Source organism: Dendrobium catenatum, unplaced genomic scaffold (genome assembly GCF_001605985.2).
Source record: "Dendrobium catenatum unplaced genomic scaffold, ASM160598v2 fragScaff_scaffold_817, whole genome shotgun sequence".
NCBI classification, from domain to species: domain Eukaryota; kingdom Viridiplantae; phylum Streptophyta; class Magnoliopsida; order Asparagales; family Orchidaceae; genus Dendrobium; species Dendrobium catenatum.
In genome coordinates, this window is record NW_021319279.1 from 36703 (window position 1) to 63979 (window position 27277).

A 27277-nucleotide genomic window follows, 5' to 3' on the forward strand; every position below is an offset into this window, starting at 1 on the left:
GTGAGTATATGAGTAAATAGGGACAAAACTTACCTAATTTAAAACTGATGTCAATTAAGAATGACATAACCTTGTGGAACCATTGCTCGGAGTTAGTTTTAGATAATATGTGGCTTTGTGTAACTTGCAGATATGGTTGAGAAACTATTTGTCAGTGAAGCCAGGGGGTTGTTTCATATAGATGTCTTCAATGAGGTCTCCATGGAGAAAAGCATTTGTCATGTCGAGTTGCAAAATAGTCCAGTTACGTTAAAGGGAAATGGTGAGAAGGATTCTGATTGTAGGCGTTTTAGCAATGGGACTGAAGTTTCCCTTGTAGGTAATGCTATATTATGGATTGAATCCTTGAGCTACTAAACGAGCTTTACATCTTTCAACTTGTCCATCTTATTTGAACTTCAGTTTGTAGGTCCAACGACATCATAGTATCGTATTGTTTGGTGAAGGGGGAATGAGGGACCAAGTGCCCTATTTTTGAAGTGCAAGAAATTCATTCAACATAACCATGCACCATGGTTGAAATTTTACATATTGGGTGTAAATGGAAGTTGATAACAGTGTAGAGGTTGTAACATAAAGGTAAAAAATGTGTTTGGGTTTGAAGTGCCCAATATTAATTCTTGTTGCCATGGGATGAGTTGAGGAGGTAGGTGGTGGGCTTGGTTGTGGAGTAGGTTGGGATGTGACGAACAGAGGTGGAGCTGAGAGTGAAGGTGCTGAGAGGCGTGTAGTTGTGGAATTGGGTAGAGTGGTTGGAGAGGATGATATGGTGGAGTATGTGGGAATTTTGGGAGGAAAGGATAGAGTGGATGTAGGAATTAACAAAATAGGTGATGGTTGAATATCTGGTATTGGTTTGGATGTATAGGAGGTGGTAAAGAGGGAGGGGAAGACTTGTTGGTAAAAGACCACATGAAGAGATATGTGAATTTTCTTTGTTTAAGGATTAAAACAGTGATATCCCTTATGTGAAGCCAAGGAAGATGCATTCCTGGGATATTTGAGTTAAATCTTGTTTGCTAAGTGATTGAACCAGGGGAAGCATATGCATCCAAAAATTTTGAAGTGGGTGTAGGTTGGTAGATGACTATGGAGAAGTTGGAAAGGAATCTGAAGGTTGCAAGCTTTGGTGGGGAGATGATTGATTAGGTAATTGGAGGTTGAGAAGGCTTCAGCCTAGAAATGTAGTGGGAGATTTGCTGCATGTAAGAGTGTGAGTTGTGTCAAGGAGATTATGATGTTTCAGTTTTGTGAGGTCATTTGTTCTGGAGTGTAAGGGCAGCTGCGTTGATGGATTATGCCATGAGTTTGAATAAATGTTTCCTAAGTATGGTTTGTAAATTCACCATTGCCATTTGAGTGGAATATTTTAATTTGAGTATTAAACATATTTTTAACCATTGCGGTGAATTGTTGTAGTTTATATTGTACTTCATCTTTAGTGTGCATTAGAAATAACCAAGAGAATATGGAGTAATCATCGACAAAAACAACATAGTTGCGATGGCCATTGAGAGATGGCACCGGAGTCGGACCCCAAACATCGAAGTGAATGGAGTATTAACATGATTCTTGCTGGTAATGAAAGGTAACTTGTGGCTTTTGGCCACATTACAATATTTGCATAATAAATAAGTGGAGGAAATACATATGGATAGAATTAGTTTAGCTAAATTGTTTAGAACTAGGTGATGCAGGTGACCAAGGTGTGTGTGCCAAAGTGAGTTTGAAGTGATGTTGGAGTGGAATGTTGTAGAGACCTTTGTATTGAAGGGAATAGGATAGAGGCTCTCACGGCTATGACCAAGAAGGAGAGTTTGATTGTTTGCTAGATCCTTGATGAGAAAGCTAGAGGCATTGAATGAAATAGAGTAGTTGTTATCATATATGAATTTATGAATTGAAAGTAGATTGTGAGAGATGGAGATAATATGTAGGAGATTATGAAGTATTAACTTAAGGTTGGTGTCCTAGAGAGGTAGCAGACCTTGGCCATGGTTTTGAATAGGTAGGGAGGTTCTACTTGCAATGGAAATGGAGTCTGCTTCGTGATATGGGTGGGATTGATGCAGATTGTTGGTGTTGGTAGTCAGATGAGTGGAAGCGTCGGAGTCTAGTATCTATTCGGTTGGTAAGTTGGAGTGCTGGTGAGTGATGAATGCTCTCAGTGATTTGGAAGTGGTGCCAACATAATGAGGATTGTGTCAATGCCAGCAGGAGAGGGCAGTGTGATCAAGTTTATTGCAGATTTGGTAGATGGGTCATGTGGTAGGGGGAGTGGTAAAGTTTCTGTCGGTGGCGTATAGAGGTCAGTATAAGCTCCCCTACCATGAGAAGAATGCCACTGATTGGAATTGGAACATCGGCTGCAAGGGGAGGGGGTCTTGTTTGAATGCAGGGCAATGTAGTCATGAATGGCGGTGGTGTCTTTGAGTTATTCATTTTAAAGATTAATTTCCTGGCTGCATAGAAGAGAACATAGAACATCTAAACTGATGGGTGGAGAGATGTTTGAATAGAAGTCTTAAATGAGTTGTAGGTGGAGGGTAGACCATTAACGATGTAGAGAATGATATCTTCCAAATCAATGTGAGAATCAGCGGCTGCTATGTTGTCACTGAGAGCATTGATTTAAGCAAGATATTGATTCATGGTTTGGTCTATCATTTGAACATGGTGGAGTTCATTCTTAAGCTAAATAACTTGGGATCGATTAGTGGGTTGGAGACGCTATTCCAAGGTATGCTAGATTTCATGAGCAGTAGTAAGGTTTAGTTTGTAAGGAAGAATAGAAGGGGATATAAGTGGGGAAGAGGGCAGATATAAGATTTTGATCTATGAGATGTCATAGACAAAAAATATATGCTGGAGTAGTTCAGAGCTGGAATTGGTGGGCAAGAAAGTCAACTAGTGAGATAGTTGTCAAAGCTGTTAGCTGAAAATATCTTATAAATCTGAAGTCTCCAAATGGAATAGTTCTCTTTGTTGAGTTGAATGTTTACAATGATATTGAGGTTAGACATTAGAAACTTGAGAAAGGATGGTATGGTGAACTCTACCATATAGGCGGTGAGAGTAGGTGCGAGCTCAAAGGTAGAGGAGGAGTCTTGGTTTTCCATTATAGGTTGGGATGTAAAGCTTGCTGCATGGATACCATGAAGAAACTCAAGTAGGTAGAGTTAACATAGAATAAAGGAATGTTTGTGAATTCAAAAATTGATCCTTGTTAAAAAGCTATTTATTATTTCTATTACATGTGCATACATAGTGTAAAGATAGGAAACATATGATTAGAAAAGGTAGAATGGGCTGTTGTTTATAACAGGACAACCAAATGAAGTGGAACAACAATGTCATTACATTAGTAGGACATGTGGTTCTGGTTGAGCTGAGATGTTGATATTGGCTTGATTTCAGCATGCTAGCATATACTACATAGTCATATAACCTATCATTTTAACTCAGTCTCTCCCACTAGGACATATTAAACTTTAACATTGGATTTTTAACACATTCAATAACCAATGATTACAGCTTATGTAGTCTCTCCTTTAAGCTTTAGGCTTCATTTAGGCCGGCTTTCTTATTGCTTCTTAAAACAGCTTTTTAGTACAAAAATTAAAAAAAAAATTATATTAAAAAATATTTTAAGAACCAGTAAGAAAGTCGTCCCAAATGAAACTTTAATCTCATTAGGGTGTTATTCTTACATCATCTTGATTGAAATTAATTTTGTTTTATGTATTGATGGATTGAAGTATGTTCTTATGTATAAACTAAATGATAAAAAAAGTTCTCAAAAAATAAAAGATTTTGGTAAATGATTAGCTAAGCACTCAATTTGATATGACCCATTAGATTGTATGGGAAGTACCGGGTTGGGTTGTGAAGCCCCGGAATGACAAAACTATTGATTTAGTTCGTCATCATTCACACCACCATCCGCTTTAAGCGCAAAGTGATAAATTTCAAAACCCTAAATACCAAATTTACTACAACTATATGTCGAGTACTAAGTACGTATCTAAGAAATCGCGTTAATCGAAAGTGTTCTCTCATCATCGAGAGAAGTAATTAACAATTGGGGCTTGCAAATATAGAAACCTCAAGCTTAGATCTTAAAGTCCTTGCAAATGAGGGTAAAACTCTAGGTGACGTCATATTTCTATCTAGTTAGCCTTCTGAAAATTTATCCTAGAACTTAATCCATGGCAACTCTCCTTAAATCACACGGAGAGGTTGAGATCCCAAAATTGTTGAGCACATAATGGAGGATAATTCCAAGTTTCAAAATCCGTTCAACCCCAATTAGCCCTTCAATTATAATCCAAATTACATAAATAATTTTTTTTTTATTAATTTTTGAATGAAAAGTCAAATCAAAAGCTAGTAGTTGTTGGTGGTTCGTTATAGGACATGAGGTGAGGTGGCATGGCCAACCCCTATGTTCATAATAAGTGGATGAGCATGCTCTCTTGGCTAGTGGAGAATGTTTTTCAATCTCTTAGAATGACTCCTTTATATGGGGAAGTGGTGGATGAGTCATTTTAGTGATGATGAACAAAAGATTAAAATTTTCAAACATGCTTATGAGGAGCACCTCCACATTATAAAGACACAAACATAAGTTATGTCACACATAATATTAATAGATGTTGATGCTATGCTTATAATTTTAGTGATGATGAACAAAAGATTAAAATTTTCAAGCATGCTCATGATGAGTGCTCACCTCCACATTATGAAGACACAAATATAATTTATGTCACATAAAATGTTAATAAATGTTGATGCTATGCTTATAATTTTAGTATATAATAATTCATATTGATGATGATATGGTTATAATGCTTTATAGTTGTGGGAGTTACAATAGTTTTGATAGTTATGTGAGTAATGTTATAATTTTATAATTTGAGTTTGAAATTTTAAATTTAAAAAACACAAGCTAAAACTATGTGTACTAAGATCCCTTCCTAGACTTCATCATGTATCTTGTGTGGGTCCATAATATGTTTTATCAATAGAATTATAAACATAAATTATGTGGAGTCAAAAAGAGGATAATATGGAGTATCTAATGCAGGAAAACTTGCGATTCTCAAAAAGAAGTATCCCATGTTGAGATCATTAGTATTTTGGAGAGATAATTAAGTATATTAAGTTTATATTATTTTTTAAATATGGCACTTATAATTTTGCATCAATTAAGGATGTTGTGATTAAGGATGTTAACTTCAAACATAGATATATATTGAGACCTAATATGCCATCATGATACAATCTTCTACATAAATCTAATGCAATGCAGTTAATCAAAATGGGTCATTCACACCATCATAAGGAGACTATGGATGATTGACTTATTTGATCTTATAATTTTACATATAAGGAAAATCTAATTAGACCCATTAACGAGTTTTTTTTTTAAATCATATTCTCTTAGATTTTGTTTGGGACGGCTTTCTTACTGCTTCTTAAAGTAGCTTATTAGTACAAAAATTAAAAAATTTGAACTCAAAAAGATGCTTTAAAAAATATTAAGACAGATGTTTCCAATGAAGTCTAAATTTGATATGTAAAATAAGATGGGTTGACTTATTTAAATATAAGAAAGTATGTATGATAACTTTACCATTAAGTAAAACTACTCAAATCATGTAGGCATGAAAATGTATATATATATATAACAACATAATTTAACTCTAGGACCAAAATAGCTAGTGTGTGCTAGATTATATTGATAGGTAAACTAATTAAGTTGTTTGGTGTTTAAATATTGATGTTTGATGTTGATATTTAAGTTCATTAAGGACATTATGATTTAGGTTTTAGTTACTTGAAAATATTATAAATTATTATTATTATTATTTTATTATTCAATAATTTATCATAATTAGACATATTAATCATTAAGGACTACAAAGATTGAACTACAACAAATGAATGGTTTATGGCACCACATAGTCAGTTTTATTTGAGTTGATTTTATAATTTTTTTAGTGATAATTGATGTTTTAAGAAATTATAAATTAAGGGATTTATGAACAACACTGATGAACATGATTCATCAAAGAATGATTCATGTCATATAATAGTTAATTCGTTTATTTTAAGTACTTTTGATGTTTTAGAACTTTTCAAATTTTTTAGATTTTTTGGAAATTTTTAAATTATTAAAATATTAATAATATAATAATTGTGCTTAAATTCCACCAAAGGGCGAAAACTACATCAAATACTTTAAAAAGATAGTAAGAGTATTTTTCATGATTTTGAATATTTTTCAGATTTTTTAGTATTTTGGGAATTATTAATTATTAAGATAAATTGGTTTTTAATGTTTTAAAAACACACTTATAATGAAAGTAGCTTAGCAAGCCTATTCAAAGGATCCTTACTGAACTGATTTGGTTTCTCAAAATAAAAGATTTCTTTCTTTTTTGTTTCTTATAACTATTTAAATTTGAATTACAAACAAGATAGAGTTTTGATGCAAAAGACAAAGGTTTTTTTTTTACAGAATAAAAAATCTTCAGGCCATTGCCACTCCACATCCTCAACATTTCCTTGCTAATTTAATGAGCAATTCCATAACAGATTTCGGATCTAATCAATATTGACGAGTATCTTATCTGTTGATACGAAGTATTCCGGCGATCCTCACGATCCGAGTCCGAGCTGTTGGAATCGGCAGCGGATCACGAAATCTTGGTGATCTTCGCTATAATAGTCCGTTTGGAAATTGTCTGCCCTGCGCGCACCCCCCGAGTATAGGATTCAATAAGAATCACATAAGGTAGATTGATAAAAACCTTTGGTAAAATACCCACCAGTACCCATAACCCAGTAAAAAAACTACATTACATTAGGGATTGGCTTACGCCAATTTGATTTTGGAAAAAGAAAAACTATCGCTTTCACTTACGCCAGTGAAACGCTTCGTTTTTCTTTTCATTCGTTTGCAAGGCATTAAGTGGGGTTTTCTAACAAAACAAATAAGTAGTTTTTGCTTCATGCATCAGCAATTGAAATGACTCACGTTGTTAGGTCACGAGCGATGTAAACCTCTTCTAGCCTTGTGAGGCATCATTGCCAAGTGGCTTATTTGTAGCCGGAGAAGGGACAAGTGTGTGCTTGGTAAGTAGATCGAGGTCTTCCTTGTGCCTTCCCATTCACTTATCTCGTGGTAGCCCCGAAAGGTATTCCCAGTATGCATATATGTAGTTGGTAGGATATAAGATTGATTGGCTTCTTGATGATATAAGAACCTTCCTAGATAGAGCTCAATTTATCAAGTGCCGATTGTCGAGCTTTAGAATATGCCTTCCTCAAAACTAAATCCACGGCATGGAATGTCTCCTTTCAGATTAATTATTTTGTGTAAATTCCGGACGCCGTCCAGAGGCGAATCATAGTGTGCCACATCACCCATTTGCTAGGTACTGTTGTTTGTCAGGTGACATGACGCACTTTGATTCGCCTCCGAATGATCCTGAATCCACATAGAATAATGTCTCCTTCTTTATAACATTCAAATTATAGTATCTAACTAAACTCCTTTTGACTTCCTCTTGCTTCATTGATGCCAAAACTTAGAGTTCCTTCAATAAATTCATGATTTTTTGCATGTCTTCTTTGTTCTTCTCTCCCCCATTTAGTTAACTCTCCCTCTTCAAAATTTGAAGATGCCACCACTTATTAGTTATGCGATTCATATTTGACTAGGGATAGGGCATCATCTTATGGGACAATGCAAAGGGAGGTTGGCTAGTTATAGAGAATGGTGATATTCTCAAGGCCCATAGAATAGATGGAAATATTCTAGTCCACTTGCCTTTGGCTCTTTCAACCTTCTTCCTTAAGAGGTTCAAAATTAACTTAATCACCATGTCTACCTAATTGTCAGTTTATGAATGGTGAACTAAGATGAATTTGAGCGAATCCTCAGAACTTGGCAAAATATTTGATCTTTTTATTTGAGAATTGAGGCTTATTGCTTGCAAGTGTTTCCGTCAAGAGACAATATTAAAAAATGATGTCAAACTAGAGGAAGTTGCTAATTAGTTATGTAATAGTCTTTGTCAAAAATATTTATTTGCACTTCATGAAATAATAAACCATTACTAGAATAAACTAATAATAAAATAAAAAATAAAATAAAATAAACTTATTTTGCATGATAGATGGGGAAAGCAACCCAATCAAGTCATTCCCCATACTACAAAATGCCCTTAGGCTAAATATTGGTTGCTACTTATGAGAGGATTGTAGTAACATTAGAGAAGAATTTTTATATAATAAAAATTTCTTGAAAAATTCTTCCACATTCTTCTTGAGGTTGACCAAAAGTACCTCTGCCTTAGGATTTTTTGTGCCAAAAATTTTCCACCCTATAGGCACATTTTCACGAATAAACTTCACAAGAATTTTTTATACTTCATTTTCACATAAACACCTAAAGTTCATCAAGGTGACTATCCTCCTAAATAACTCATTGTTTATGAGTCAACATTGGGCAACCTTGACCTTGAATCTCCCCTAGTTAGTAACATAAAGAATTATTTTCAATGTCTTCAAATACCCAATAAATGAATCTACCCAACTCATCGGATCCCATCTCTAACACCCATCACTACCAGCTTTTGATACATGAAAGTGATAATTCAAGAACTAATGACTTATAAAAGTTCCCAATTTAGAGATTAGGCCGACAAGCTCATTTTACGTTGTCAAGAATCGCTTAATTTTGAAATACTCAAATCAGTCAATTGATCTCTATCTTCACTTTGAAGAGACATCTTAGTAAACTTTAAATTGTCTCTTCACTTGATTCTTCATGAGTTGTGAATCTAAGAACATGGTTAAGTGTTCTCCCCAACCCTGATCATGATGTGTAACCCTATGATCATAGCCTTATACTCAGTCTAATTGTCATGACTCCAAAGTCGATTCTAATTATTTGTATTAGTATGATTTCTATTAGTCCTTTAAGACTATGGCAATCCGGAATCCCTATTTTCCTAACACACATCAATGTATAAATACACAACAAATCCTCTCTAATTGCATTTCCCTCTCTCTTTAGGATGGTGAAGTCAGCCAAGAAGTCAATAGGTGCTTGTGTCTTCATTATTGTCCTCAACATGTAGGAAACTTGAAACTCATTCCGTCTTACCACCCATTTTAATAGTCTTTACCTATATGTTAGTCCTCAACATGTAGGTAAAGTTTTCACTCAATCATATGCTTTTTAATGGATGGTCCGTGATGACTAGGATTGAGTGCACCAAAAAATAGGAAATTCAATAAGTTGATATGATTAGTGTCCATGCCAATTTCTCTATGATTGGATTCCTTAGCTTAGCTCCTCGAAGGACTTTACATAACAGATCATCCACTTTCTTATCTCTCCCAGGACTAACATAAGCCTTATGGGATCTTCACCTACCCTAAGATACTAGAGAAGGGCCTCCCAAGGTTGCAAACTTTACAATAATGGAGGTGAGACAGAAGAACTATTTTAAATATCGAAATGTATCCTCACACTCCTTACTCCATGTGAAGTGTTTTGTGTTCCTCAAAATTTTAAAGAAGATTGAGCACCTATCATCTGATTTTGAAATAAAGCAACCCAACCCTATGACTCTCTTTGTTAGTTATTGCACTTTCATTGCACTTCTGTGGGAAGGGATTTCATATATTACCTTTACCTTATCTAAATTTACTTTGATGCCTACTTCGGTAAGTAAAAATCTTAAGAACTTCTTCAATCCTACTCCAAAGGTGAACTTCAAAGAGTTAAGATACATGCTATATTTCTTATGTGTTGCAAAGGTCTTCTTCAAATCCAAGATGTATTATTCCAAGGTATTGCACTTCACTAGTAGGTCATTAACATATATATTTTCATGTTCCTCACCTTCTAATAGTTGAACATGTAACCAATTACATTTTACTAGGTGGGTCCAACATTTTTGAAGCTAAATAGCATCACTCTATATAAAAATTGACCTTTCTCCCTGACGAAAGATGTCTTCTCATTATCAACAAGGTGTATTTTGATTTTTATAGCCAAAAAAGGTGTCAAAAAACTCATCATCGAGAAGCTAACCTTTGAGTTGATTGATGGGTCAATTCAAGGGAATAGACAAATGTCCTTTAAGTAAGCCAATTTAAAATTGGCAAAGCCTACACATATCCTCCACTTGCCACTCAATTTTTGTACATTTGCCATATTTGAAATTCAATCGAGATATTAGATGCGTCAATTCAAGCAAGTACCCGATGTCATTTAAGCAAACCTACTTTAAATTGGAAAAGTTTACACACATCATCTACTTGCCACTGGATTTTTGTACCATTACGACATCTGAAATTTAATGGAGATACTAAATATTTTGCATAATTCCAACCACAATGAGCCTTTGGACCTGTCACCTTACAGCTTCAGCCAAGATGATTGTTGTCTTTATGATATTCTACTTAATGGATCTTATATTCTTCCTCATGTTCAACCTATGACAATAAAATTGATATCCAACCTTGGCATTTTGATATTTATCTAGGAAAAAAAGTTTGATATCCTCCTAGAGAGTTTGAACCAATCACTCTATATTCAAATCTAAAAAAAGGCACTGATTCGAAGGGTTCATTTTGGAGCTCCCTCAATAACTGGAATGCCCTCCACCATTTCACAAGTCTCCAACTAGGCTATCCTCTCAACCTATATTATTCTGTCAAGACATTCTTGCCTCAATGAGATTGTACAGATAATATGTTTTGTCAACACACTAATATTCTCAGACATCATGGTACATATGTAACATAATAAAGGCTATCAGATCATAAAAATCAATAAAAATTAAATATTATATAAATTACAAAGAATTTTTGAGATGTCTCACCCAAAAAGTATGTAAGCAGCACTTTTGATGGGCTTAACATTAATTGCTTTTACATAAAGCATTAATATATTTACTTCGACTTAATTATTTAATTTTTATATAAGTATAATCTCACAAAGTTTTCTAATCAGAATGTCAGATTCTCAGTCCTGCATCTGCATCAATTACGTAAGCCCAGAAGGATCGAAAGGGAAAAAAAAGCAAAGATTTGCAATTTAAAACATAATTTCAAGAATTTTGTCACCAATCTATGCCCAGCTCTCGAGAGATGAAAAGTTCTTCAACGTATTGAATGACAGGACCAGACGACGTTATGTATTTCTGCATCTCAATTCTAGATGATTCCTCTGCAACAATTAAACAGGACAGAGCAATCAAGATAGAATCAATAATATACATCGAATACGATAATTAAAACTTACCATCTTCATTTAACTTCTTCAGAAGTTGCGATTTTGAGGGGAGGGCATACATTCCTGCAGAAACTGCCTTTCTAATTGCCCACCCATGATGAGGGGCTAAAACTTTGGAATAAGCTACAGATGCAGGATCCTTCAGAGAGTTCCCACTAATACATAAAGGGAAATGGATAAGCAACGACACAAAGGAGTATAGATTAAAGTTCAGAACTTGTGTTAAATTACTCATCAGTGTCATCATTAGTCTTATCCTAAACATTTGGGGTTAACTTCATGAATTCTACACTTATTTTGACTGCATATGGTGGTGTTGTTCAAAACTTGCTCTAAATGAATACTCTCCCATTCATTCGAGCTAGGATCAGCGTCACACATAGCCTCCCTAGCATTAAGGGGGTCCAATCATAATCAAATTATCTTTGCATTCTTCTTTTGCATTGGGTTGGTTTGGATGTTTGAAGTGAGCTTGTGTGGGGTTGATGATTGGACTTATTTGAAGGCTTTATTATATGAGTTTGATAGTCTTGTCTTTGAACTTAAAGATAGATTATTTACATCTGTCATAGTGGATGACATTTTTTAATAACTAGAAAATTCCTAGCATGATGCATGCTATTAGGGGTGTAAGCGAGTCGAGTCAAGTATCTACCTTATCGAACCAAACTCGTTTACTTGTTAGTGAGCTCGAGCATGACTCGAGCTCGGTTTCAATACTCGAGTGCGACTCAATTAAGAAATATGAAGCTCGAACTCGGCTCGAGTAATCGAGCTCACTTAGAAAGCTTGAGCTCAGCTCATTTATTTGGCTTGGAGAAGTTGGAATGCCTGGTCGACTTAGACGGGCCACAACGGAGGAGGTTGCTCACAACGGAGGAGGTTGCTCGGGACATTAACTCATCAGCTTAGCTCACTGGAGGCAGGCTTGGCTGAGGGCTTTAGAGGAGAAAATTTTATTGAAAGCAGGAGGTTTTTAAAAATAATAATAATAATTAATGATATTTTTAAAGTGTTAAATAATAAGTTTGAGAGGAAAAAACTTATCACTTTATTCAACATTATCCCTATTTATAGTCTATACAAGATGGTTATATAAAGAAACAAATTACTACACAATAAAGAGTAATACAATCCTTCTTAAATTAGTTATCTAGTTATGAAAGATATTCAACATTATACAGACGGGCTTCCCACGGATCACTGTTCATGGCCGTGGGATCAGTTTAGCAACGGAAGGCTGAGATTTAACAGAAAGCAAGACAGCAGCTTTCCCAATAAAACAGCCGTTGACAGCTGCATTAACTGGACAATAGGCTTTTCTATTGGAAGAAGATCAGGAGGATTATTAAAAAAATAATTAATGACCTGTTTTAGAAAGCAGAACAACATCTTTTTCCAAAAAAAATGCATTTATTGCATTAAATGGAATTAAAGTTTTGCATTTTTTTTACTATGCAGAGAAAAAATTAAATATTTTTTTTTAATAATACAACTTTTTATATATTTTTTAAACATCAATGTAATCAAGTTGAGTTCGCGAGCCTACGAGTTGAGTCTCATCAAGCTCGAACTCGACTCGTTTAATATACGAGCTCGAGTTTGAGCTCGAGCTTAATCTCAAAGCTCGATAAGCTCGACTCACGAGCTTGTTATCGAGTCGAGTTCAAGTCGGCTCAGCTAACTTACAACCTTACTCGTGAGCCTACGAATCTAGTCTCATCAAGCTTGAACTAGAGCTCGTTTAATATACGAGCTCCAACTCGAACCTCAATAAGCTCGACTCACGAGCTTGTTATCGAGTCGAGTTCGAGCCAGCTCGGTTTATGTACACCCCTATATGTTATATCCATAGAAGTTCATCACATCACATTTGATCTTCATAATTTAATTCCTCATTCTATGGGCATCAAACATCTACTGGTGACTTGTAGGAACGTGATTCACCCAACTTATATGAAAGGGCTCTAAAAAAATAATTTAAATAAGATATGACATAAAAAAGGACAGAACTTCTAACATAAAATTTAAAGAGTTAAATGAAGAAGTATTAGTGGCAATATACAAGAATCTAACATCATGTATACTTAAACATATAAAAACAGAACACGTATGCATATAGATTTTATAAAACTGCGATAAAGCTCTTGTGCAACATAAATCAGTGTTGGGCAACCAAGAGGTCACAACCGAAGAGAAAGGAAAAAATGAGAGTATTAATAGTGAATGTGTAATAAAACAATAAAGAAGATAAGTAAACATTATAAAGGTTTTGTGGCAATCATTAATGAAATAATATGAAGTAGATATTCAGTAATCACAAGGTTAACTTTAACGTACTCGGCTACGAGAATTTCCTCAAAAAGCACCTTGACCATGTCAATTCCACGCTTCACTCGAAGAAGGTTTCGTGAATGACTCCCACCTTGCCTTATGCAATTGCTCTTGATGTCTAATTCAAGCATAGATTGCAACGTTGGAATAGATTTTGCTGCTTCCTTAAGATCTTCAACCTATTTTCACCCATTAAGAAAAGTAGGAAAAATAAAGTAAATCAGTGTTAAAGAAGATAAAAGGTCAAAAAGAACCAAAATACCGTGCTATAATTTTTTTTTTTTTTTTGCCGGCTACTAATTGAGAATTCATTTGGGACAGCTTTTTTGCTTTCTAAAGCGGCTTTATAGTACACATTTTTTTGTTTTTGCACTGAAAAGTTACTTTAAAAAGCAATAAAAAAACTGCCACAAACGAAACCTAAATCTCAATACAGCACTCATCAATAATTTAGAATTTTGACATCTAGAACATGCCCTGATAAACTGTGAAAACTATAACATTAAAAATAAAAAGTTCTATTCAAACTATGGGTAGATAGATGCATTTGGGAAAGCATAATTAGTTCCAAAACAAAGTACTGCAAAGACGAGCACCAAGTACTCACGAACCAAATATCTCAATTTGCCCAGAGCTAAGGTGCTCAACAATATTGAGCGCCTCCCATGCGAGAGATCCAAATGCAAATTTTGAAAATAATGGGAATAAAATGTGTTTATAACGATAGTTTGATTAAATTATCGCAATTATTAATGGAAAGTACGTAATGTGTAAGGAATCAGAAGATGGGAACCTAATTGTGCGTTCTCAAAAAATGTAGGGACTTCTTATAGTCCTGGTCAAAACAAATGAGCTCTTCCATGCTTACGCTATTCATGTGCTCATGACTCAAGTAGAATTCTCCATGCATAAAGCTAATTTGATGTTTCTACACTTCAAAGATCAAGAATTCTGTAAAACTAATAAGATCTTAATCACATGATTTATTTTAAACTCAGGTGCCACAAACTTTCATTCACAGGAAAATCAAGGATATTATCCTCCGTTGCATATTCCAAGCCCACATGAAAGAAATTCAAGACTTCATGATTTTGGCTGGTGTAATGACTACTACAAAAAAGTGATTAATGTATAATAATGCATGATTTTATTCGCCAGTTTCTTAACCCCCGCTCTACGAGAAAGATCTTTCGGAATATATATGATTTTAGGTTGATATGTCAATAGGAAAAAGAGGCTCAAAATAATCTCGCAAATTTAGAATGGATGTCGGCCCCTTGTGTATATAAGAAAGAGAAGTCCATTAAAATCAAAATGAAATTGTGGAAGGAATTGGACAGTTATTTTTATGTTGCTTCACACTTGGCAATTTTACGCAGGAGCAGCTAATCAAAACGGATGACCTATGTTCAAAGTTAGTTTTTAGCTTTTTATTTTGACAGAAGGCACCCGTATACGGGTGGTGTCTATTATGTTAAAATAACATTTCATTTGTGCCTCTAATTTTACAAAATGCTGCATCTCTTCTCCAAGGAGAAGATCAGTGGTCATTCAACTTTTATAAATACAAATTGTTTTCACTTGTTGATATACTAAAAAATATCTTCATCTTCTTCCCGTCATTCCTGCCATAAATGGTAATTTACTGAGAATTTATAAAAGGGAACCTTCAGATTTGTTCCTTGCAAGTTTCATAGTTTTCATTTTATGCTTGAGTTGATTTGTTGATTAACCCTTCAACAAACTCCCATAGAATAGGGAAAAATATCAAGAACATAAATCTTTAAACCTCTAAACCACTGATTTATCTATTACCAATTTTTCGAACATGATCTTTCCAAAGATTTCAGAACGCATACCTGATTTTCAAAAGCCCAAGTCCCCCATCTTTTAGAACCATAAGGGATATGTGCTGTGAAAAATTAGTTATGATAAAGCACCCTCTCTCTTCCCCCTATGCATGACGTGCAGCCACCATCCTCTGCAGGTTAATCACAACCTCTGATCTCTAACAGAATAGTCAATCCTCACTATCACGCTGAAACCAAATTTGCTGCTAGCACATAAGTTGTTTCTCTTACCTGTATATGTATTCAACTACAGCATTGTATGGGTCTTAGAAGATGAATGAAATCAAATACTTTCTCTAGCTCTTTTTGTATTCATGTTATCTCTCTTCTCCAATTATCTAACTATGCAACTTACTTACTTCATGGTATCAGATTTTTGCTTAACAGTGCTTAACTCATTTTCTTCCTCCCATTCTTTAACTATGGATGATTCTTCAATTCCTTCCACCAATATCACATGAAGCTCTCCTCTCATAAAATGGGTGACATTTACATTCCTCTACCTTTGAGAATCCTGATGTCAAATCTCAAACACAGTTAATATTCAGCTCACAGGTAAAAACTGTGCAATCTGGAGACTGGATCCTCAAAACGTTCACCATATATAGCTTCGAAAGGTTTGTCAACGGAAAAAACATCTATCTGCCAAGCAGATCATAAATCATGCAGGTGAAATCTCTATAAATCCTGATTACAATACCTTGTAACTCCTTGACCAAAGCCTAGTTGTTTCCCTTCGCTCCACTATCGCTGCATCCATTCTTCCCTATACTCTCAACCCCAATCATTATTTTGAGATATCAACAACAATAAAAAAGTGCCTGGAACCAACCAATTGGTCAAGAGATATACAACTCAAAAATGAATTCCATAATATCTATGTGAAAAATTAAACAATGAAATAATATTTATCTTCCATCAAATCCCTAGTTGATAATATCGCAGTAGTTGAATCACATAAACATTGAAGATATTATAATCTATATCCTAAATGAACTTTTCCCTTTCTATCAAGCCTTCAAAATGAGAAAAGGATCAAAATGATCTCTTGACTCTTTATGAAAGACCAAAATAGTACACAACTATATTAAAAAGCTATTTTGGTCCATCAACACCTTAAAGAAGAACCAAAATAGTCTCATCATAGGACTATTTTTTATTCAATTTTAAGGATTTGAGGGACCAAAATGATAATTTAATATAGTTGGTAATCATTTTGATTTTTTTCCCCCTTCAAAGTAAAAGTAGCAGTAGCCATAGAACTCACCCTGATAAGCCTAGATGATCTGTACACATTGTTATGTAGTGTGAAAATTAACATAAACAATGAGTAAGTGGAGTTATGCATAGAAGAATTTTTTGTTGCTCTGTCAACAACCATAGGACACTTTTCCTACACTTGCAAGGGGCGTGGTAGGATCAATTTATTTCCAGATCATCATGGAGCCTCCACAATTCCAAGAGGAGATCGGAACTCCACTCTACCCCTCATATGCCAAATCTGTGAAAAGTGACACTCAACTATAACATGCCAGCACTGCTACAATCCTCAACAAAACTTACCGCAAACTACTATAGCTATTACTATTCTTTTCACTCAGTAATAACCTACAACCAATGATTGGTATCTTGATAGTGACATAGTAGCTCATCTGACTACCGAACTACATCTGTAAGATCTTGTGCCATGCCATGAAACATAAGAGATTATGGTAAATAATGGAACCTCTCTTCCAATTACCACTAGATCGAGGCCACGACATATTACCCACACTAAATCCAAACTATAAGCTTCTTCTTCACAATCTTTTACATGTTCCTATACTCTCTCACAATCTCCTCTCTATCAACAAACTAACATTTGATAATAAATATATTTTGTCCTTTGATGTAACTAGATTCACCATTAAGGACAACTAAACCAACCAAATCATTCCCAATGGGTCGAAGGCATAATGGAATCTATCGAGTATCCTGTAATTAGTTTGCATCTTCTCCATCAGCTCTCATTGTTCGATATCCCTCAACCTTATTTTTGCATAACTATCTTGGTCATCCCTATAATTTTGATAGGAAACACTTGATGATTTCAAATAAATCCTATCAATTTCAGAAAATCCACGAGAAACTCTTCCAAACTCCAAAAGAAAACTAGAAAAATAGTAATTTTATTGCAAGAATCATATAGATCGCAAGAAAACAACAAGATACAAGTGATCCTCTATTCGAGATGAGGATCGATCTCTCCCAATCCCTAGAAGAATCCAAAACCCAAAACCTAAACCTAAGAGATCCCAAAATCAGCCAAATTCAAGATGTTGTAACCCTAGGAAAATAAAGTATTAATGCATACAAATAATAAGGAAATCCCTAAACAGTCCCTACATTTAAATTTCCCTCCCAAATCCTTCAAAAAGCATTCCTAAAATGCTCCGTTGGCTTTGGCATCTCACGCGGCATGCGCAAGAGGCAGAGAAGTTCCACCTCTGTTACACTAGGCGGATCCCATGTGGACCGGCTAAACTGGTCCAATGGACCCGTCTAACAATACTCTCCTCCTAAAGATCCACCTTATCCTCAAGGTGGAGATATACTCGTGTTCCCATAGGGGTGGCCATCTTAGAGGTGGCTGAAAAATCTTACCAAAATTGTTGAGTCAAGGGGTGCACTGAAAGAGAAACATCCCCTCCCTCCATCTTGATCACATCCAGCTTGTGTAGTTCCACCAGATAATCTTTCTCCACCTCTTGTATGCTCCTAACCATAGTCTTAAGTGATACCATGGCTTTGAATAGCCCTGCATCTCCCCTTATAACCATCTTTCTCCCATCCACCATTAATTCCATCGTGAGTACTCCCAAATTGTCCTTGGTTTCCCCCAAAGTTTGTAACCACTTCATCCCCAGGTTGACATCAATACTTCCTAACTCTAGTGAGAGAAAATCCTTCCTTGCCTGAATCCCTTGGATGGTCAACACCACTCCTCTACAGATCCCTTGGCCTTTCTCTACCTTTCTTGTACTCATCATGACCCCATAATAACCGGTGTACACCAATTTCACTCTCACTTGATTGACGACCTGAGTGAAAAATGAAATTATGGGTAGCCCCACTATCAATCAAAACTAACACCTCCATGCTTGTTATTTTCTCCTTCACTTTTATCGTATGATTCAAAGTGAATCATACTACTGAATTCAGAGAGTCCTCCGCCACATCCAGATGCCGCTTGTCATCCATCTCTCTCACCTCTCTCCTCAGTTTCCTCGTCATCACAAACGGTGAGAACCTGAAGAGTTTGATCCCTACACCTGTGCCTTGGAGTATATTTCTCATCACACTAGAAACATAATCCCTTTGCCATCTTCTCTCATGTATTCAATTCCTTCTCTGTCAGCCTCTTAAAATTTTCCCCACTCCCTCCTACTGGTTTCTCCCTGGTGGTCTCATGAAATCCTCCTAATGCCGATCCCTTGGGTGTTAAATGAGTAGTCTTCATCCTATAAGTGCCTCCTGATCTGCCACTCCTAGCTCCCCTCTCTAGATTTTCCACCAATCGGACCAATTTCATGGTCTCTCCCAAGTCACAAGGCATCAGAACCTTCACTACCACTCGGATCTCTGCCTTCAAGTCATTCATGAAATTCCCCTCCAATATTGTCTATGATAATCGATCCAACCTACTAGCCAAGTGCTCAAAACGCTCACAGTAGTCATCGACTGATCCCTCCTACACTAGAGCAAAGAACTGCTTATAGAAATTTCCTCCCGATCAGTTTGGAATCGTTATATTATGCAGTCCTTGAATTCTCCCCAGCTCCTGATGTGTTTTCTCTGGTCTCTCTACTGGTACCATGACAGCGCCTTCCCCTCCAAACACAAGTCTGCTACTATCATCTTCTCCTCTTAAGTTAGCCCATTAACGGCAAAGCACATATCCACCTTATAGATCCATCCATACGCATCCTCCCCCTCTTATCTCACCTTTATCACCTTCTTATCTCCCCAATTTCCCCTTTCCCCAGTGTTTGACCCCCCCCCCAGTCTCCCGATCTTCCCTTCCCCTTTCATACCCATAACCTCCTTCGAATTCCCCTCTCCTCCCTTCAAAATCAGCCACTCGACGACCATAATTTCCTTCCCTACATTCCCAATCAACACCCCTTTGCTCCTGCCCTCCATAACCATGCCTTTCCCCAAACCTCTTCTCTATCCTCCCTCTGAAAAGGCTCTAGATGGGGTCCTCTCCTTTCTCCCTCTACGATCTCTACCTCCTCTTCATCCTTACGGAATTTAGAATTTATATTCTATCCTTCTGGCCCTCTAGCCACGGAAGCCGCTGATTGATTGTGGAATTTTAACATCTTCTTCATAATCTCCCATAAGTCTGAGACTTGCCCTTCAATGGAAGAAATTCTATCTTCCACCGTGGTTTTAATTTGGTTCATCTCTCCTTCCAATCTCTCCTCCAAAGCGTCCACTTTTTTTGCCAACATCGTTCTTTGAATTTTTTGTAGATACAAAATGATGTAGAACGGGTAGGAGGGTTGAAGTCGTAAAGGTCTTGAAGAGTAAATCGTCCCAAAAATCTGCAACAATTCCTTTTAGAAAGTCTGAGATATCTCAGATTTTCCTCTCAGAAATCTGAGAGAAAATCTAGCTCTCGGTGTGGGGAAGAAAGAACTAGCAGGAGCAAATTTATGGGCGTAAAGTAGAAGAGAAACAAAGGTGGAGAGATTGTGTGAGAGGGAAAGGGAGCAGCAAAAATAGCTTCAGTTTTTTTTTTTTTTTTTGTCAAAACCTGAGAGAAAATATTCCAACTCAAAAACTCTTGCCTTGGGGAGCTTTCTCGGGCAAGAGGGAGAGAGGAAGATGACGTTGGGGAAGGAAATTCCTAAGTGCCTTTTTGAAGTTCTGAGAATTAATCTCAGATTTTGGAGTTTAAACCTGAGAGAAATTTCAGGTTTCAATGGTGAGAGGCAAGTGAAATTGAGACTTGAGTCAAGCTCAGGAGTGACGTGGTAGAGAGGGAGTTTAAGAGGGGGAATAAGGAGGGAGTGGGGAAATTTTGCAGCAGGTTGAAATTAGCGGGCTGTCCTACTAGGGCAGCAGTTAATCAGCTTTCCGGTAGGTGGAAAACCAAAGTCAGGTGCTGGAATTTCTGGCAGCAAGCTTGAGAAACAGAACTCTGAAGTTGGATGGGCTGTGAGGGAGGGTTTTGGAGGGACGAAGCTTGTCCAGATACATGGGAAGGAGACGAATAGCTGAAGGAATGATTTGGAAATGATTAATGACATCATTAAATGCCTAATTATTAAGAATGAATTAAGCAATAAATAAATTTGAATTCAAATTTGAATTTTGAATTCAAATCCTTTGTTAACTTAATCCCTCCAATTTAGGAAAGGCAATTAATAATTGGAGCAAAGGTGGGGGTTCTCGGTTGGGGTGATGGAGGGGTTGTTAAAACTGGCGGTTCGATGGGAAGGAGGAAGGGACCGGTGGCGGTGGAAGGAGGAGATGGGGATGTCGACAAGGAGAAAATGAAAAGATAACGAAAAGAATAAAACCACGAACCCGGCCGTCTCCAAGGTTGGTGGGTGATACGATTTTCCTTCTCCAAGGGACTCAAATCACGAGCCCGGACCCATCCTGCGGCTGGTGACAACTTAGATTCCTCTCATAGGAATCTCACTAACGCTCTCTCACAAGAAGAACATAAGTGTGGGAAACAAAATTTTTCATATTAATCAACCATCCTCATTACAATAGCTTAATGCCCTTATTTATAGGCCCCAATATGAGAAAAATCGAAATTACAAAATTGCCCCTTGGGCCATAACACTCAAACAAACTATCCTAAGGGTAAAACAGGAAATACATTAATTTAGAACTAAAATTCAGAAAAATAAATCACAATAGAAGGTTTAAATGATAGCCGTCGATTTGCGACGCCTCCTGTGATAGATGCGCCAAATCTTCGTAACGATGTTCGCATCACAAAAATTTGGATTTTTCCTTCAAAAAACAGCACTTTCCTTCTTTATCGGCTCAAGAACATCCGCTGGAATTTGCAAAAAAACAGCCCACCAACAGTCCCAAGATTTGCTCTGATACCAATTTGATAGGAAACACTTGAATATTTCAAGTAAATCATATCAATTTTAGAAAATCCACGACAAAACTCTTTTAAACGCCAAAAGAAAACAAGAAAAATAATAATTTTATTGCAAGAATCAAATAGATCGGAAGAAAACAACAAGATACAAGTGATCCTCTAGTCGAGAGGAGGATCGATCTCTATCAATCTCTAAACGAATCTAGAGCTCAAAACCTAAACCTAAGAGATCCCAAAATCAGCCAAATTTAAGATGCTCTAACCTTAGGAAAACAAAGTATTTAATGCATATAAATCAAAAGGAAATCCCTAAACAGTCCCTACATTCAAATTTCCCTCCCAAATCCTTCAAAGATCCTCCCTAAAATGCTCTGTAGGCTTTGGCAGCTCACGCGGCATGCGCAAGAGGTGGAGAAGTTCAGCATCTGTTGCACAGGGCCGGTCCCGTGAGGACCAACTGGACTGGTCCAATGGACCGGTCTAGCAAATTCATTGAGCTCAACTCTTGTCAGGAAAAATAAATCTATATGTGAAGAAATTGTTTAGGGGAAATTGAATTTAAATTTTATTTCTTGGAATCATTATATATATATATATATATATATATATATATATGAACTCTAGGAGAATAAACAGAAAAAGAAAGACATTTAATTTAATTAATTATAATAAATAGAAGGAAAATGTCATTTACTCTAATTGATTCTAATCATTATATCCCACGGATCTTGAAATCAATCCCACGGATCTTAATGTCAGAAGAGAAAATCTCCAACTGCAGCCCACAAATGATTGCTAATCTATCAAAGTCGTGGGCCCCCTCCTTGTCGTGTGATTCAACACTCCCTCTCAAGTTAGGTTGTACAACCCAACTTGCAAACAAACCTATCAAGTAGAGAACTTGATAGTGCCTTTGTTAGAACATCGACAAGTTATTCATAAGTTGGGGTATATACTACAATTTATGAGTTCTCTATTTTCTCAGATATATAGTGTTTATCAACGGTAACATGTTTTGTTCTGTCGTGATGTACTTGATCCTTGGCCATATTGATTGCAGCTTGATTGTCACATTTCTACTTTATTGTGCCTTCAATCTTTATTCTTAGTTCAATCAATATTTGCCTAATCCAAACAGCTTCACAAATAGTAACTGCTACTGCTCTGAGTTTAGATTCAGCACTACTTTTGGAAACAACAAATTGTTTCTTGCTCCTCCATGTCACTTGGTTTCCCCATACTAATGAACAATATCCTATGGTCGATCAATTATCAACCTGGCTTCCTGCCCAATATGCATCAAAATAAAGGATCAATTTCATATCTTCATTTTTCTTGAATAATAGCTCCTTTCCAAGAGTGTTCTTGAGTATCTCAAGATTTAATATATTACCTCCATGTACTCTTTCATAGGATTACTCATATATTGACTCAACATGCTCACAACAAGCCCAATATCTGGATAGGTATGGGAGAAGACATAAGTTTTCCTACCAGACATTGATATCTTCCTTTATCTACTAAAACTTCCTCTTTTTCTATCCCAAGTTTATTCTTAGGATCCATAGGGCGTACTGGCTAGTCTGCATCCTAGCAGGTCGGTCTTCTTCAGTAGGTCTTAAGTATACTTGCATTGGGAAACAAATATTCATTTGTTTGATCAAGCTACCTCCACACCAAGGAAATATCTAAGTGATCCAAGATATTTAACTTCAAACTCCTTGGATAAAGCTTGATTGATCTTCATTATTTTCTCTATATCATTTCCAGTAAGGATGATGTCATCCACATATACAATCAGTACTGCTACCTTGTTTCTTTCTAACTGCTTCACAAACAAGGTATGATCTGTCTGGCATTGTCTATAATCATGACCTTTTACATACTTTGAGAATCTTTCAAACCATGCTCTAGAAGATTGTTTAAATCCATACAAGGATTTCAACAGTTTACACACTTTGTCCCTTCCATAAAACTTCTAAATCCCTATTGGAATCTCCATGCAGACTTCTTCTTTCAGGTTCCCGTTCAAGAATGCATTCTTCATATCTAGTTGATATAGGGGTCAATCTAAATTTATTGCTAATGAAAGAAGAATCTGGATGGTGTTGAGATTTGCAATAGAAGCAATAGTTTCCTAATAGTCTATTCTATTAGATTGACTAAATCCTCTTCTAACCAGTCTATCTTTCAACCTCTAAACACTACCATCCTCCCTATGCTTTACTGTGAACACCCATTTGCAGGTTATAACTTTTTTCTGGTTGGAGATTCATAATTACCCATATTTGATTTTCTCCAATGCCATAATTTCTTCTTTAACTGTCTGTCTCCATTCTAGGTGATTCAAAGCTTCCTGAATATTGGTCAGAATCTGCACATCATCCAACTTGGAAAGGAAGACTTGATAAGTGTCTGATAATCTGCTATAGGAGAGTTTTTGATTGGATGCTTGGTTCATGATTATTTCTGACCATATGATGACTCTATCTCCTTTTGAACTTTCTCATTTTTCTCCTTTGTATAAATCTCTATAGCTGTTGGATCCATTGAAGGAGATTTTATAGGCGCAAGAAGTGTCTCATTGCTCTGCATATATTGATTTTTCTTTATTTTTCTTGAGTATACATATTGTTGTTCCTTTAATTGCTGCTCTTTGCAAAGATTGATTAGGATTTTTTTTTATAAAATACATTTAGCATTTATTGAAAGAAAAGAAAATACAGCTAGGTGATAGCTACCCTATCACATTCTCCCTTCAACATTGAAAAAAAAGTTGAAAGAAGATTATCATCCAAGACGTTGTCCCAAAAAGAATTTTCTTACTCTAGCATAGGAATTACAAAAATCAGCTTAACTTATTATAAATTCTAGGCAAATAATGAAAAACAAAATTCTTGAATCCACGAAGAAAAGAAATGTCTGGATCCAAGCAACCTTTATTACTCCATTTTATGTTGTCCATAGATTTTGTATTAATTGAATGACATTTTCATTGTCACCTTCAATCCAAATGCCCTCCAAGTCGTTCCATCTTTTGATGATGTCTTCTATTGCAAGTACAACCATCAATTCCGATTGAGTAATATCCCAATGCATGAAATTTTTCCCAAAAGCCAATATGAATCTTCCTTTATGATCTCTAAATACTCCTCTTGCTGGTGAATTAGAAAGAGTAATTGAAGCATCAACATTAATCTTAATCCAATTTGGAGGTGGGGGATGCCAAAAAAGCTTTTTCAGCTCAAAGAGCTGGTTAGCATTCCAGATATCCATTATTGAATTTTTGTAAGGTTGATCACTTGCTGTTAATGCCTGAGAAACAATAACAGCAGCAGAAATTATTGGATTTTCAAATTTACAATCATTTCTAGCCTTCCACGAGTAGTACACTGCTGAACAGTATATAGACCCCATGACATAATTTCCTTCAGATTTGCAAATGAGATAAGAGATCATATCTGTTGTAGTTTGAAAAAAAAGGAAAATTAATTTCCCAATGGTTAAGGCATTTAATTACCTCAATAAACTTATTACAAGTTGTTTATATATGAAGAATAGATTCACTTTAATGACATCCTCTTGGGAAATAGGAAGAATCTTGAAGTTTTCTGTTCATCAAAAACTCACCTCTAGGAAGAGCTTCTTCGCATAATCTCCACCATAACATTGCAATTCTAGGAAGCAATTTCATTTTTTAATCCATGTAGCGTTCTTGCATAAATTATAATTAAAATATTTCATTTCTAGAATAATTCTTGAAATGGATTTGCCCAGATTTGAATAAATCAGAACAAGTTTATCCAATTCTCTACCAGAAAAATGGGAATTTGTTTTATAGTATTGGCTAAATGATTACCAAAGTATATTTCCAAATCATTTTCCTTCCAAGATCCATTTAAAAGAAGCTGATCTAGTGGATATCCTGAATCGAAAAGGAGTTTATTTAAGTAGGCCAGTTGCACAGTTTTCTATCAAGAATCCAGCAATCTGTTTTAAGTTAATCAATTTCCCATCTGCAATTTCCCATCTTAAAATGGTCTTAAAGTGTTGTGCACCGTCTAGTAAAATTTTCGAAGTGGGAGAAGAATGTCTTTTAGCCGATGTATTCAATAAATTATTTCCATATTTTGCTCTAACAATTTTATTGAGCAAGGAATTTGGATTTTGAATAAAATTCCAAGCCAATCTGGCTCTTAATGGTCCTTGCCAAGAGGATGAATAATGAAATCCAAGACCACCATAATGTAAGGCTTGTCTGCTATGATCCTTGTGCCAAAAAAATATCCTACATAATTTATCTAAATCATTAAGAATACCTTTGGGTACAAGCAAATGAGTCATTAGAAATGTAGGAATGGATAAGAGAGATGAATTGATTAGAATAGAACTTCCTGCAAGTGACAATGATTTGCTGCCCCAAGAATTCAGCTTTCTGTTAGGCGGACAAGAGCTGAACCGGCCCAGCCGGTTCAGCAAACATATAGGAGGCGGAGGTATTCCGCCTCCTCTACTTTGGCCAGCCCACAAGTGGGCCCCACTTGCTAGCATCATTTGAAAATTCAAAGAGGAAGGGGCGGCTAGGTTTTAGGAGGGAAAACCAATTAGGAAATTTATTGTATTAAGAAGGATGAGTGAGATTAGGGATTTTCATGTTTTGATTGATTGCAATTAGGGTTTTCTTGGAGGCTTGGGCTCTAGAACGAATTCTAGAGATTGGGAGAGTGCGATCCTCCTCTCGAATAGAGGATCCTTGTATCTTTGCTATTTTCCTTGCATCTACTAGTAAAATACAAGTTGTTTCTCCATTTTTCTCTCAGATTTTCCCTGTTTTTCCACTGTTTTTGCTGTTTTTCTTGCTGTGAACAGCAGTTTTGCATTGAGATTTGCTGTAGAAGCGAATAGGAAATACTTGAAATCAAGTATTTCCTATCAAATTGGTATCAGAGCAAGTCTTGGGACCGTTTGTGGGCTGTTTGGGCCAATTTCAGCGGCTGTTTTTTGTCCGAAAAAGGTGAAAGTTGCTGTTTTTGTTGTCGAAATTCCAGATTTTGTGATTCTACAAAGTCGGATTGTAATGACGGCAAAGAAGGTGGATGCCTTGGAGGAAAGAATTGAAGGAGAGATGAATCAGATCAAAATGACGGTGGAAGAAAGGATTTCATCCATGGAGGGGCAAGTTGCCGATATCCGGGAGATGATGAAAAAAGTGTTAGAAATGCAAAATCAAACGGCGGCTTCCGTGGCAAAAAGGGGAGGAGGAAGAAGTACGAATTCTGAAATTCGTATGGAGGAGGAGGATGAGGTTGAGATCATGGAAGGTGAAGGAAGAAGACCCCATCTGGAGCCTGTCCAGAGGGAAGAGAGAGGAGGGGGTTATGGGGAGCGCCAAGAAGGGTACTATGGCCGCCGTGGTGCTGATTTTGGCGGAAACAGAGAGGAATTTCAGCGTCGAGGGGCTGATTTTGAAGAAAGAATGGGGGATTTCGAAAGGGGTATGGGCTATGGCAGGACAAGGGAAGAAGGGGAAACGTGGGGAGGACCTAACACTTGGGAGAGGGAAAACTACGGAAGGAACAGGGGCAATGGAGGCGACCAGAAGGTGAGGAAGCTGAAGATGGGCATCTTCCGCTTCCTCCCCTTCTGGTCACCTCC

General features: G+C 36.3%; 1 protein-coding gene across 1 annotated transcript in view; it reads right to left on the reverse strand.

Annotated features, from left to right (window-relative positions):
- Positions 1–10843: 10843 nt before the first annotated feature.
- The window catches only part of LOC110102391 (accelerated cell death 11), a 34888-nt gene continuing 18454 nt past the window's right edge, over positions 10844–27277 (reverse strand). Inside the window, exons 2-4 of the mRNA XM_020830718.2 lie at positions 13661–13833; positions 11330–11475; positions 10844–11254 (exon numbers count right to left, since the gene is read on the reverse strand). Coding sequence (XP_020686377.1) covers positions 11148–11254; positions 11330–11475; positions 13661–13833 — 426 coding nt within the window. The 3' untranslated portion in view covers positions 10844–11147. The remainder of the gene's footprint in view (positions 11255–11329; positions 11476–13660; positions 13834–27277) is intronic.